Source organism: Mauremys reevesii, linkage group 4 (genome assembly GCF_016161935.1).
Source record: "Mauremys reevesii isolate NIE-2019 linkage group 4, ASM1616193v1, whole genome shotgun sequence".
NCBI lineage: Eukaryota > Metazoa > Chordata > Testudines > Geoemydidae > Mauremys > Mauremys reevesii.
In genome coordinates, this window is record NC_052626.1 from 100403873 (window position 1) to 100416345 (window position 12473).

At 40.9% G+C, this 12473-nt stretch overlaps 1 protein-coding gene across 11 annotated transcripts in view; it reads right to left on the bottom strand.

The window, feature by feature from the left end:
• TUB (TUB bipartite transcription factor) overlaps positions 1-12473 on the bottom strand; it is a 269551-nt gene that overhangs the window by 24490 nt on the left and 232588 nt on the right. For all 11 annotated transcript variants that reach the window (XM_039535024.1, XM_039535028.1, XM_039535025.1 and 8 more), the window contains one exon: positions 3990-4154. In XM_039535024.1, the coding sequence (XP_039390958.1) occupies positions 3990-4154 (165 nt within the window). The remainder of the gene's footprint in view (positions 1-3989; positions 4155-12473) is intronic.

Here is a 12473-nt window from a genome sequence, read left to right on the forward strand (position 1 = left end):
ACTTGGAGTTACAATAAATGCCAAAAGATGAAGTGACTGAATCTTGGGAAAGGACCAAAGATAAAGTGCTGAAATGCAGATGCAGCAAAGTCATAGAACAAGCAGAATCTTATGTGTACATAGGAAGCTTGATCAGTGCCAATTGCACCATAAAGGATGAGGTTAAAAGGAGATGTGCCTTAGCCACAAGTGCTACACCGAAATTGATGGAATTATGGACTGTTAAAAACATTACAATTGGTATCAAAGGGAAAATTTATCAAACCAGTGTGCTAACAGTATTACTCTATGGCCTGGAAGCAGCTGCATTAAATGAAACAGAGATCAGAAGGCTGGTGGCAGTAAAGATGAAAGACAGCAGGTGTAAAGTGAAATGATTTAAAGACGATTGAAGAGGTTAGGAAGAGAGTAGGATGTCAAATCAGGGTACAGGATTGGCTACAATTGAAAAGATTACAACAAGGGGGATGCTGCAGGTGACAAACAAATGATAGGATGCTAATGAAAACAATGCAAACACAATCAACAACATCAGTCTGACCACCAATTAGATAGGACATTATATGCAGGGACATGATTCGGCTGGGTTTAACAGAGGAATAAGTCAAGAACAGCATGAATGGCAATGCTGTACTGTGTTCCCAGTGTCTGCAAAGATGCTCTGGGATGGGGGAAAAAATGGGCAATGGTGCATAAAAAAAGACGGGCGCTGAGCACACTACTATGCAGTGGCATAAACAGTTATTTTATTTTAGTCTGCATTTACACCCATCGTGCATGAGTCAGATTTTGCTAGTGTAATCACTACCAAATGTTTGCCAGTGTTTGACAAACTGGTTCTAAGCATCTTTTGGAAAAACCCTTTGAATGTTTTAAAGAACCTCCTGTTTCAGCTTTGTTTCCAGAAAGCAATTTTGTTTGCTGCTTGAAGTATTACACAGATCTATTCCTTCTCTAAATCTCAAAGCAACAGCAATTTTACCTCCAGCTGGCAATGAAGAATTACAACTATCCAGACTGCTACAGTCACAATGACATTAATGAGACTGATAAATGTGTAACTAAAGGTTAGATTTCCATCTGATTTTTGCTACAACCTGAGGAAGTGTGTCTCTGTCCTTGTGATTCATTCACTGACAAGGAAGGCTCAATGGTAAAAATACTGAAATCAAAAGGCCAGAATATTTCCCACAGGAAGAAAATTATTCTAGTTGTGGCACTTTCCAGCAGATGGGGAAATCAAATAAAACATTTGGCATTTCCTTGCAAGGAGAGTATTGCCTGTGCACTAATGTATTCTATAACCTATCTTCTCCTAACTGAAACAGACATGTTGGATGCTCCCTGCGGAGCAGACAGGCATCTGTTAACATTGGACACTCACTACAAAGTTCCCGTCAAACAGCAGAATGGGTTCAAATCAGGACTAAGCAATACTAATGACAATCAGCATGACCTTTCCTACCATCAGCATTGCCCTTACTCGGCTTTCCCCTTCCCCACCCATAAACAAATTGAAGGTGGCTTATGGACAGCTACTCTCAAGGTTCCCACAGGAGCATGGTTCTCTAGATTCATGGTGACATGGCAGTGAGATGGTCCAGGGACCAGGGAAGAAGCATTGGGCTTGCACCTGAAAGCCTCAGCCCCTAAACAAATGTTCCCGTGGTTCTTGGGACATCCAGGGGTGAGAAAAGCTAGCTAACAAGCTTTCTTCTCACTCCATAGGATGGCAAACCCCATCATCCAACAGGAATATCCCATGGAACCTCTACTAGTTGAAACCAGCTTATTGAAGCTTTGTAGCCACACAGGGTATGGGGTGATCCACTGACCTTAACAGGAGTAATGAAGCTAAATCCCAGTGCTTTCATTTAAAATGTCCCCTGCATAAATTTTTAGGCTACATGTACGGTAAACACCACTGGTGGCAGCGTGTAGGGTTTGTGTACCTACACACAGCCTGCCAGAGGGGAGACAGCAGAGGAAGTCTCCAGCCGCAGGGAGCGGACAGCTTTTTCCTGCTGCCAGTCTTTCCCAGTGGTGGGGAAAGATTCCACAGTGGGGAGATGCCCAACTTTCCCTGCTGCTTCCTCCTGACAGAGCCTTCCCCCATTGCGGGAGTCCTTCTTGAGGAGGAGAAAGGCTCCAGTAGCATGGGATACTACACCGCTAAAACTAGACGGAGAGGCATGGCTTGGGTGAGCAGAGAGCATGTAGGGTATGTACTTGCCTATATGCCCACACCCTACAGACATGCCTTTATTCTACTCACCTAAGCCAGGCCTCATCAGCCACACTGCTATTTATACCTGTGCTATGTGGGTATGTATGCTGAATGGCCCCATAAGAAGCGTGCAGGGTAGACATACCTTTACTCTCTACCAAGTATGCCAGTTTTAACAGTTTTTAATATAAAAAAGGAGACCAACCCAAAATAATAAACCCCAGTAGTTTGACCTAACTTAAAAGTTGTTTTATAATTAGATCTGGTCAGAAATTTCCTAAGACAACATTTTCCCTTAGGAAATGTCGATTCATCAAAAGCAAATGTTTTGTGGAAAAGTTTCTATTTTGACAAAATTTCCTTTCAAGGAAAAAAAATGAAACATTTTATTCTGACATTTTCAGAATGAAACATTTCTATTTTTTCATTTCAAAATTATTTTTATTTGAAATTTCTTTCATTTTACATTATTAAAAATGTAAACAATAAACGTCAAAATCAGAAAAAAGTTTTGATTTTTTTCAAAATGAAATATTTTGTTTGGAATTTGGTTTCATAGCAAATTTCAATTTTTTTTTGTTTTCCTTCTGTTTTGGAACAGAATTTTTTTTCTAACTCGCAAAACTTTCCAGGAAACAGAAAATGTTCTCACCCAGCTCTATTTATAATTTCTAAATCAACCAACTTTTGTGAGCAAGGTGACTGGTTTATAAACATTTTGAGCCATGCATTTAAGTGGCAACCAATACATGGGGAACTTCTTAGTCAAATCGGTCTCTCTCAGATCCAAATACCCAGGAAACGTCACACTTGGAGGAAACGTGTTCATTTCAGGCTGAGTCGCTCACATCCACAGTGTGAAATATTTGAGATAATGAATCTCAGTGAGAGCTGCTCTACAAAATGAAATTGGCATTTAGAAAAGAACAGTCTATTCTATACAAGTCAAGTTCTCACTTAAATGTTGCTTTGTGGACTATGTGTATATCTTTAAAGCACCAGTTTCTCTCTGTAGAGCAGCTTTGGTCAAAGCCATCTTAACTTCAAAGGATGCATGCTGAAGAAGCAGAGCCATTAAGGCTTCAGAAAAGCATTGTGAAGATTTTAGGATTTATTTCCTCCTAAGCTGCTGTCTGATAGGAGAGAACACTGTTGCAGAAAGGGAGAGACAGATACACACACACACACACTCATTTCATCCCCAGTCAGGGCTGTCCTTGAAAAAAAAAAAACCCTGAACATTTGAGAAGTATGCTGCCAAGAAGTGCTGCAGAATACAGTTCTGTCATTTTCACCTTTAGGAGGATAAACGTAAGATGTGAATTTGTGAATTGATACTACAACCACACTTAATATTCTACCTCTAATTTAAATGTGGCCATTACAAGTCCTTTTGTTATGCTTAAGTACATGATTTCTATCATCCTGCCATTCAGATTGAAAAACTTTAACACCTGCCACCTTGATAGCAACATTGCACTGAGTATGGGAAAGCCATGTCCCAGAGCATATGTGGGTCTCTTGCTGCTTGGGCCACTGGGGAACTCCATTACAATTATGGAGGTAAAACAACGGAGCAATAAGGGAAGGATAATGATGATTCACTGAAGGAAGGACCTCAAGTGAAATGGTGAAAAAAACATTTTTAGGTTTAGGACCAGGCTTAGTTTAGGACCAGGCTACCATTGGGAGTAGAAGGAGTTGCCAGCCTAAAAACAGAGCAAACAACAAGGAGCGTAAGTAGGTAGCTTTGGCTACTTACCCTTTTTCTGCATTGTTACTCTAAGGTCCTGCCTGCTTTGTTGTTGGCCACTAGCCACCGTCTCTCCATCATCTTCATTGTGGGTAGACTGCCCGACAGTAAGAATCTGAATTTGGCTTCCTACCTCCTGAACATCATCTTGAAATGCAGCAGGGCCATCAATTCCTGTCAGACAACAGCAAAAGTCTAGTCAAAGAATTACTGAAAAGCTGATCAATATCAGCTCAGAAATACTTAGATGACATCCTATCTAAGAAACAGCTCAGCAGTCCATCTGCAATTACATTTTCATGACTAAAATAGTCTTCAAGACAAACAACTCATTTGAACTCCCAAGCTTTTTGATTTGTCCCCAGAGATCAGACTAGCTCTGTGACCTGGAATAGAGTGTTCCAAGTATTGGTATGCATGGGAATTCATAGAGCACAACCACTCGGCTTCAGACTGTCCGTAGCTGAAACTGCCTCAACAAATACTCTTTTTGAAGATGGTGTAGAATTTACTGAGGCCCTCTGTGTAAAAGCTATTTTACAGCAGTACTGGTTTTCTGAACTGTTGAAGCAAATGGAAAGTGTGTCTCTCTGTGTGAGAGCAGTGCAAGAGAGAATGTTTTGGAGATTTCTCCACTTCTAGCCTTCAGACCTTTGAGTATAGCATATCCATTTCCATGAGGTTTAAGCACCTCATTTTCAAGTGTATTCTGGGGATATAACACAGACATTGTTGAGACTTTTAGCACATAATGCTAAATATGAGTGACAAGTTGAATTTCACATACTAAAACAATTTCAAGCATGTTTGTTAAAAACTTCTAATAGACGTTTCAAAAATGTTCACACTTGTGGATTTTTTCACTTAAACTATTGTGACCCTTGCTTCTTCAAGGCTGGACTCCACCAAACTGTTCATGTGTCAGTAGGGACCCAAATGGGTACTATACCGAATCACTCTTCTGAAGAAAGACCCCGTCTATTTAAGGTATTGGGTGCCATATTTAGGCGGGGACCAGGTATGCGGGGGCGGGGACGGGCAGGGACCGGGTATGCGGGGCCAGGCGGGCGGCGAAGCGGGGCCGTGCGGACGGGCGGTGAAGCGGGGACCGGCGAAGCGGAGCCGGGCGGGCGGGCGGCAGGCGAAGCGGGGACCAGGTATGCGCGGGGGCGGGCAGGGACCGGGTATGCGGGCGGGGCCGGGCGGGCAGCGCGGGCGGCGAAGCGGGCGGCGGGCGGCGCGGCGGGACCAGGTAAGCGGGGCGGGCGGGACCGGGCGGGCGGGGCCGGGCGGGCGGCAGGCGGGCGGGACCAGGTAGGCGGGCGGCAGGCGAAAGGGACCAGGTATGCGGGGCCGGGCGGGTGGGGCCGGGCAGGGTCCGGGTATGCGGGGACGGGCGGGCGGCAGGCGAAGCGGGGACCAGGTATGCGGGGCCGGGCAGGCGGGAACGTGGGAGCCGGGGGCTGGGGAGCCGGGAGCGGGCGGCTGGGGACACGGTGGGTCGGGACGCGAGCCGGGCGGCTGGGGACGCGGGGAGCGGGCGGCTGGGGAACCGCGCGGCTGGAGAGCCGGGGAGCGGGCGGCTGGGGACACGGTGGGTCGGGGACGCGGGGAGCCGGGCTCGAGATATTAGGGTTCGGCGAATCAACATAACGGATGAGAAACCCATAAGACAAAGAGGGAGTTTGGTGGTTCCACTTCTAAAACGTCGACTTAATAGGATTGGCAAGTTAACCGAGGTCGAGATAAATGGGTTCGACTGTATATAGTTCGGTTTAATCATGCTAGAGTTGCTGTTTCTGACATACACAAAACAACTGTGTTCCCATCCCATGCTGTCAGAGCCATCACATATTAGGCATTGGGACAAACATTACACTGGCTCGTCACACATTAAGAGGAGGAAAATCAATTTCAGCATTCAGAGGAATGCATTACTAGTAGAGAGTGTTATTACACACTAAAACCTATCCCAGGAGCTGACTCCTTCCTGGGGATGGAAGATGTAACCAGAAAAAAAGAAAAGACAAATGTGAAACAAAATTCTCTACAATGTTAATAATGGGGAATACTGTACAAAAATATTTGGAGATGCCTGACGTTGAAAGGCTAACACAGCAAAGGAAGTGTTCAGGAAGAGTGCATCTTCACATAAGGATTATTCCTATTTAAGTGAAAATGAGAGAGTGTGTATGTGTAATATATATATACACACACACACACACACACAGAGTAAATGTAGCGTCACCCATCTGATTTCTTGAAGCATTTCAAAAGCCGTGCAACCCTGATTCATCTTTCATTACAGTTTCAGGATGGATCCTTCTCTCTACATTCCTCACTTTCTAGGCTTTGTGGACTCCTGATCCTTCTACCCACATACCAAAAAAGTGGCTTATTGTGCGGGGGTTGGGGGAGGAAATCATATTTATAGTTAACAGTCTCCTGTAACTTCAGTGGTTGGAGAACATGGATTTAAGGTGGCAAAGGCAGACAAGTGGGCTGTGAGAAAGAAGAAAGTAAAGTCTTCAGAGCCAGGGGGCAGAATTTTCCACTGTCTCCCCTAAATGCAGAATGCAGCATCCTTCATGTAGAAGAGTCTGCGTTCCTGTTAAAATAATGCTGAAAGCAGAATTCTTCATATTATTCATCAAGAGTGGGTGAAGCAGGGCAGAAAAAAATTTGATCTGACCTAAATACTTTGAGTGAGAGAGAAAGAGAGAGAACACTTTGGTTAAAATTGACATTTTCATGTCTTTGCACTTCTTGGTTTCATCTGAGCCCAGAAGCTGAAGCCCAGAGATCATGAGAAAGGCTGTTCTTCCAGCATTTCCAGCCTATGAGAAATTGTCATTACATATATTTTAGTAGCATGTGCAACGTTCTAGGCACTATTCAAACACACAAGAAACAGTTCCTTCTCTGAAGAGCTCATAAGCTATAAAGTCTATTATTATTTATTATGACTTTAGAATGACATTCATTTTTATAGACTGGTTACTACACTATTTTTTTTTTGACAGAAGCTCAGACTTCTGAACAGAACATGACTACAACCAGAGACTGAAACAATTACAGCTTTTCTCTTGCAGTGGAAGGAAACAAACAATTACAATAGGAAACAGGGGACCTGTTACTGTAATCACTGGAAAGGGAGCTATAAGAAATTTTGCTTAATGTTCATGATGTACATGAGGCAAATCAGTTTTCCCAGTCCAAGTTTTTATGGACTTTCTGATGTTGCACTAGACCTAACTTTACCTGCAAAAGGTCTGATCAACATATTTTTCCTAATTTTTAAATCTCTTTAGCCTCCCTTGATTTAGTATTGCATTTTTGGAAACTTGAAATTGAGACCTGTTTCTACAGTTGCAATTCTGAAGCCCGTGAAAGCTGTCATTGGGAAAGAACAGCAGGGTTAGGCTGTATTTATTCCACATATGTATTCCATGAGCTGACTGTTTTTTTATTGGAGAGTTTCCAATAATTTGGCTATAATTAAAACTAATATTAAATAATGTGTTAAACAATTATTATAATAAAAGCATTTGTTTTGGGAATACACACAAAGTATTCAGTGAGCTTTGAGATCAGATGTGAGAAAACAAACGTACAGAAGGTCAAATTTGGGATCTACCAATTTTGACAGAACTTAGATATTATCCAGATGGGCTCTCTAGAAATACTTCTGCTAGATTTCATCACTGAAAATTGAAATCATGTTATGGAAGAATGGGAATTTAAAGACTTACAGGTTAAAATGATCGCTTTAAAGCTTTATTGTTCAAGAGATAATCAGGAAAAAGTATTTTAGAAAGAAAGAAAGAAAGAGGAATACATATCAAATGCACAACCAGATGATGTTTATGTACAGTGGTTTCAGAAAAGCAAGTAAATAAAACCTAAGCACTAGACGTAATATGGAGACAGATAACTATACAGGATAATATCTAACAGTAGTAAACATGAACATTGTCTCTCATATTATTCTCCATTAAACCTGAATAAATTAGTCGCAGGTTCCAAAAGTGACAGTAGCAACCAGACATTTTAAAAAGTATTAAAATACTATAGCCTGAAAATGACTGTAGGCAGAAACGCATTACGGGCATAAGCACAGTGAGTCAGTTCTCCAAAACATTAGCTATGTATGATATGAATCCCTAATAACTGGATCTACCCAGAAGAAAATCAAATCATATTTATTCACATTGTGCAAACCACACTCAAATATTTTGCTGTGAAAAGATTTCAAGCAAATGTCCCATTTTCTTCGTATTGTTTACATGATCATGCATGTAGATCTAAAAATGCTACAGTACTACGGGAAAGAATTATGTCCAAATTATTTTACTATAAGAGAAGCATGGGAGGGATAGCTCAGTGGTTTGAACATTGGCCTGCTAAACCCAGGGTTGTGAGCTTGATCCTTGAGGGGGCCACTTAGGGATCTGGGGCAAAAATTGGTCCTGCTAGTGAAGGCAGGGGGCTGGACTTGATGACCTTTCAAGGTCCCTTCCAGTTCTAGGATATTGGTATATCTCCAATTATTATTATTAAGCGTTATTGTACTCAATTAGCATGAAAACCCCCAAGTTCCTGAAACACTTAATTTTAGCTAATTTTATTTTTAAATCAACTTAAAAATAATTATTTTTATTTACTAAAGTAATTCTTTCTTCATAGGACATTCATGAATTAACTTAGGAAACAAGTCTAAAAGGCACTTCAGATGGACCTAACAAAGCTAACTGATCGGGTAGCACAATCCCTACTTTACAGATGGGGTGCTGAGGCACAGAGAAATCAGGCTTTGAACCAGACAAGCACTTAAGCATGTGCTTGAAGTTCAGCATGTTAAGTTGTTCCATTAAACACAACAGGATTACTCACATACTGAACTTTAAGCACAGGCTTAAGCATTTTGCTGAATCAGCTCTGGGGACTTGCCCAAGGTCAAACAGGACATCCATGGCAGAGCAGAGAACTGAACTTTAAATTCACTGAGTTTCAGTCTTGTGCATATAACCACAAGACCATCCTTCCTCTATAAAGTTGCTGACAGCAGTGGAGTTGAACTGGTGTTTCGTAACGGTGGGAATTTCTTTAGACAACGCTTCAGAGATGAGATACCAGGTTAAATGAGCCAACAATCTGATCTGGAATTCTCAGTGATATCTATTACATTCAAGACATCAGTGTGTACTGTGGGGACACATTTGCAAACTACTATTCTGAAGCATTGCAAAGCTGCTCTGTGTCTGACTTGAGGGTGGCAATAGAATACTTCAAAGGAATGCTAGCCTACTTTGCAATCAAAGAGAGAGATTTTGAGTTTATCAACAAAGTGAATCCTCAAAAAAGCTGTTTTTATTAAGCTCCCATCAGAACAAAAAGGATTTTCAACCTTTAAAGGATTTCGTTCAGTACAAACCTTGAGTTTACATTCTCCTCAACTGATTCATAGTTTTAAACTAAATAGACCGAATAACAGTTGAATATAAGGCTTACTTTTGGAACTATGATGAGATAAAATACTACTGACAATTCCACCGCCAGTACATAATTCAGTATTATTTTAAAAAGTACTGTCTCAGCCATTGTTCAATAGATTACAGTAATACAGGTATGGCTCAAGGTCTCTCTTTTGAAAATATCTTTTAAGAATTTTCAACTGAGCCATATTAAAAAAAAATCACTGTGGGTTTAAACTTTGCATTTGAAGAATTCTGCCAACAAGTGAAACGTTTTTAAAATAAAGTGTAAAACAAAACATCTATTGGTCCATTTTGAGGACCAGCATAATTCTTAACATACATTCTAGTTGCCAGAATTTTGAGAGCCATTTGTTCAACACGTGTCCATTCTCCTAGGTGTTTTTTGGATCAACAACTGTGACATTTGATTTAGAAAAAAAAAATCACTACACTTAAGTTTGGGAATGTTCCATTCTATTGTTTACAATATTTGTTAGCCATTCTTCTAAGCAGGTCTTGCCAAGATTAAGACTGCTCCAGGAGTGACTACTCTTCCACTGTCTATATGCTAAGGAGTGCCTGGTTTGGCACCAGAGACCATAATGATTTCCTTACACTCAACTTCAGGCCAACACTCTCCCTATATTACGTAGAGATGGGACAGGAGGGGCTATTCATACAAAACAAATGGAAGAAAAACAGGGAAGAAACAAGGATGAAATAAACCATGGGGGGAGGGAAAAATGGAATAACCATCCTGACAAAGAGAACATTTTGTGGCAGACACACACAGACAGACAGGACTACATCCAGAAAAGCCAACTGAATAAATAAAATAAACTGAACATAAAAGACAAAAAGAAAAAGTGAGAGAGAGAGATGGAAGGATGTTCTTTATTTGGGCAATGAAATACCTCCAGCTTGCAGATTTAGGTTTCAAAATCCCTATAAAGTGTACAGTGTTTCCCATGGCACTTAATGCACCAGTGCAGCGACCCCTAAATCATTTATATGCCACGTATGTGAGATTTGTGGATTTAGCATCATAAAATTTACTTGCTCCTAAATATTCTTACTATATTTTTGCTTTAGAGTTTTTGTTTTAGAGTTAAATCATGGAGTTTTTGATTTAGAGTTAAATCATGGGTTTGAGTATTTGTAAAGAAGTTATTTATCTGGACGCAGGACACAGGACACAGAAAAAAGAAGTTATTTATCTGGACACAGGAAAAACATTTTCATCAAACAGTTATTAATCCCTCTTCTTGGTAATCTTTAGTGGAAAATAGACACACTAATGTGAGTATAATACTTCCAGAAATTTCAGATCTTAAAAAAAAAAGTCTGTGTTTGATGTATAAGTGTTCCATATGCTATAGGTCTGCTTTAGTCCTGTGGTCAATAACTGTGTTTACAAATGTGATACTACTGTGCAATATGCATTTTTCATAACTCTTTGTACTTGCTGATTTCAATTATTTTTTTAATTTATTTGTGCCTTTCCAGGCAACACTGCAAATCAGATACATACAGCAAGACAAATTCTTCCCAGTTTGTACTCCACTGGCATAACTGCATGGGGTGATAAGTCAAGACAGAATTTGTCCTACTGTGTTTAATTGGAAATGTACTTTACGGTCAGTTTTAAAGTGACCATAACCTGGCCTCTTTTCTCTCCTCACCCTCCCCGCCTCCTGCCCAAATCAGTTTTTCACCCAACAATTAATTGCAGGTCCAAATGTTTGTATTCAATTCCTAATTACCAGATTCGTCATTTAATCAAGTAGCTAAGATACTATTAACTGCTAGCGTTTGTGCTTACAATTAATTGCACTTGCAGTTCTGCTCCCTAAGTGGAGGCTTATAAAAAAAATCAGGCTCAATACCTATTAACCATCATAGTGAGGTATGAAAGACCCTAACAGTTTCAGTTCTTGGCTAAGATGCTAAGCATTGTACTACATAGAGCAAAATCACAGAAATTTATTAACCCAGAACTCTGGAGCAACCATCAGATCTACATAAGCAATTAGTCTCATCCTATGGCTGCTTCTCCTGCCCTCTCTCAGTGCAGCCTCATTAAGCCTAATATTTCCCTCATGCTCATCTTTATCACATTGTTCTGATAATAGTTTCATGATTCTTGGAGCTACTCAGAAAAGCATTACACATCTAAGACCCAGAGTACAATCATTACAACAGAGATTCAAGTGCTGCTCATATATAATTCAAATGTACTGGGTTTGAATTAGCTGATTATTCATAAAATCTGGTCTCTTTAGCACAAAGGGATGAGCTCAGAAATGTAATCTGCACTACTGTTAAACATCAGAGAAATCTTTAAAACATGTCATTTTAGAGTACAATGTGAATTCACACTTTTTCCAACGTACATTCTGCTGCTTAAAGGGACATAGCAAGGATACAAATCCTGGGGTAAATTAATTCACATTAAATGAACAAGATAGGTGATGGTACCTGATGGTAAAAGAAATTGTAAAGATTTAATTAACCTCCGCCATTTATGGTCACTTGGTGAAATCACTTCTCCTTGTACAAAACAAGAGTAAGAAGGCTTCACATAGGAAACTCACTGCAGGGGATAAAATCCATTATCCACCTCCCTCTACTGCAGGCAGGGTTTCTCTGAAACCAGAGCTTCTACATCCAGCTGTTTCTGGACACTAGGATCCATGCAGTTGAAGATCCAGTGCTCCCTCATTGAAGTCTGACTCTAGTTTTCCTTCGAGATTTGCCTAGTCAGCACCAGCATGAAGACTCCTTCTCCAAGGCTCTAGGAAGTACAGAGGCCCCCTGTACAACTGCTCTGCTTGTGCCCCACCTGCTCTGTCATGTACATACTGCATGCATACAATCCCATTCGGAGGGGTGGAGGACTTAAGTGGTGTGGAGGGGATTTCATGGACCTTCTGCAACTATGTGCATTTCACCTTATGTTTATTATGGGCCTGATCCTGCAAGAAGCTGAGCAACTCTGGGAACAGCTGTGTTCTTC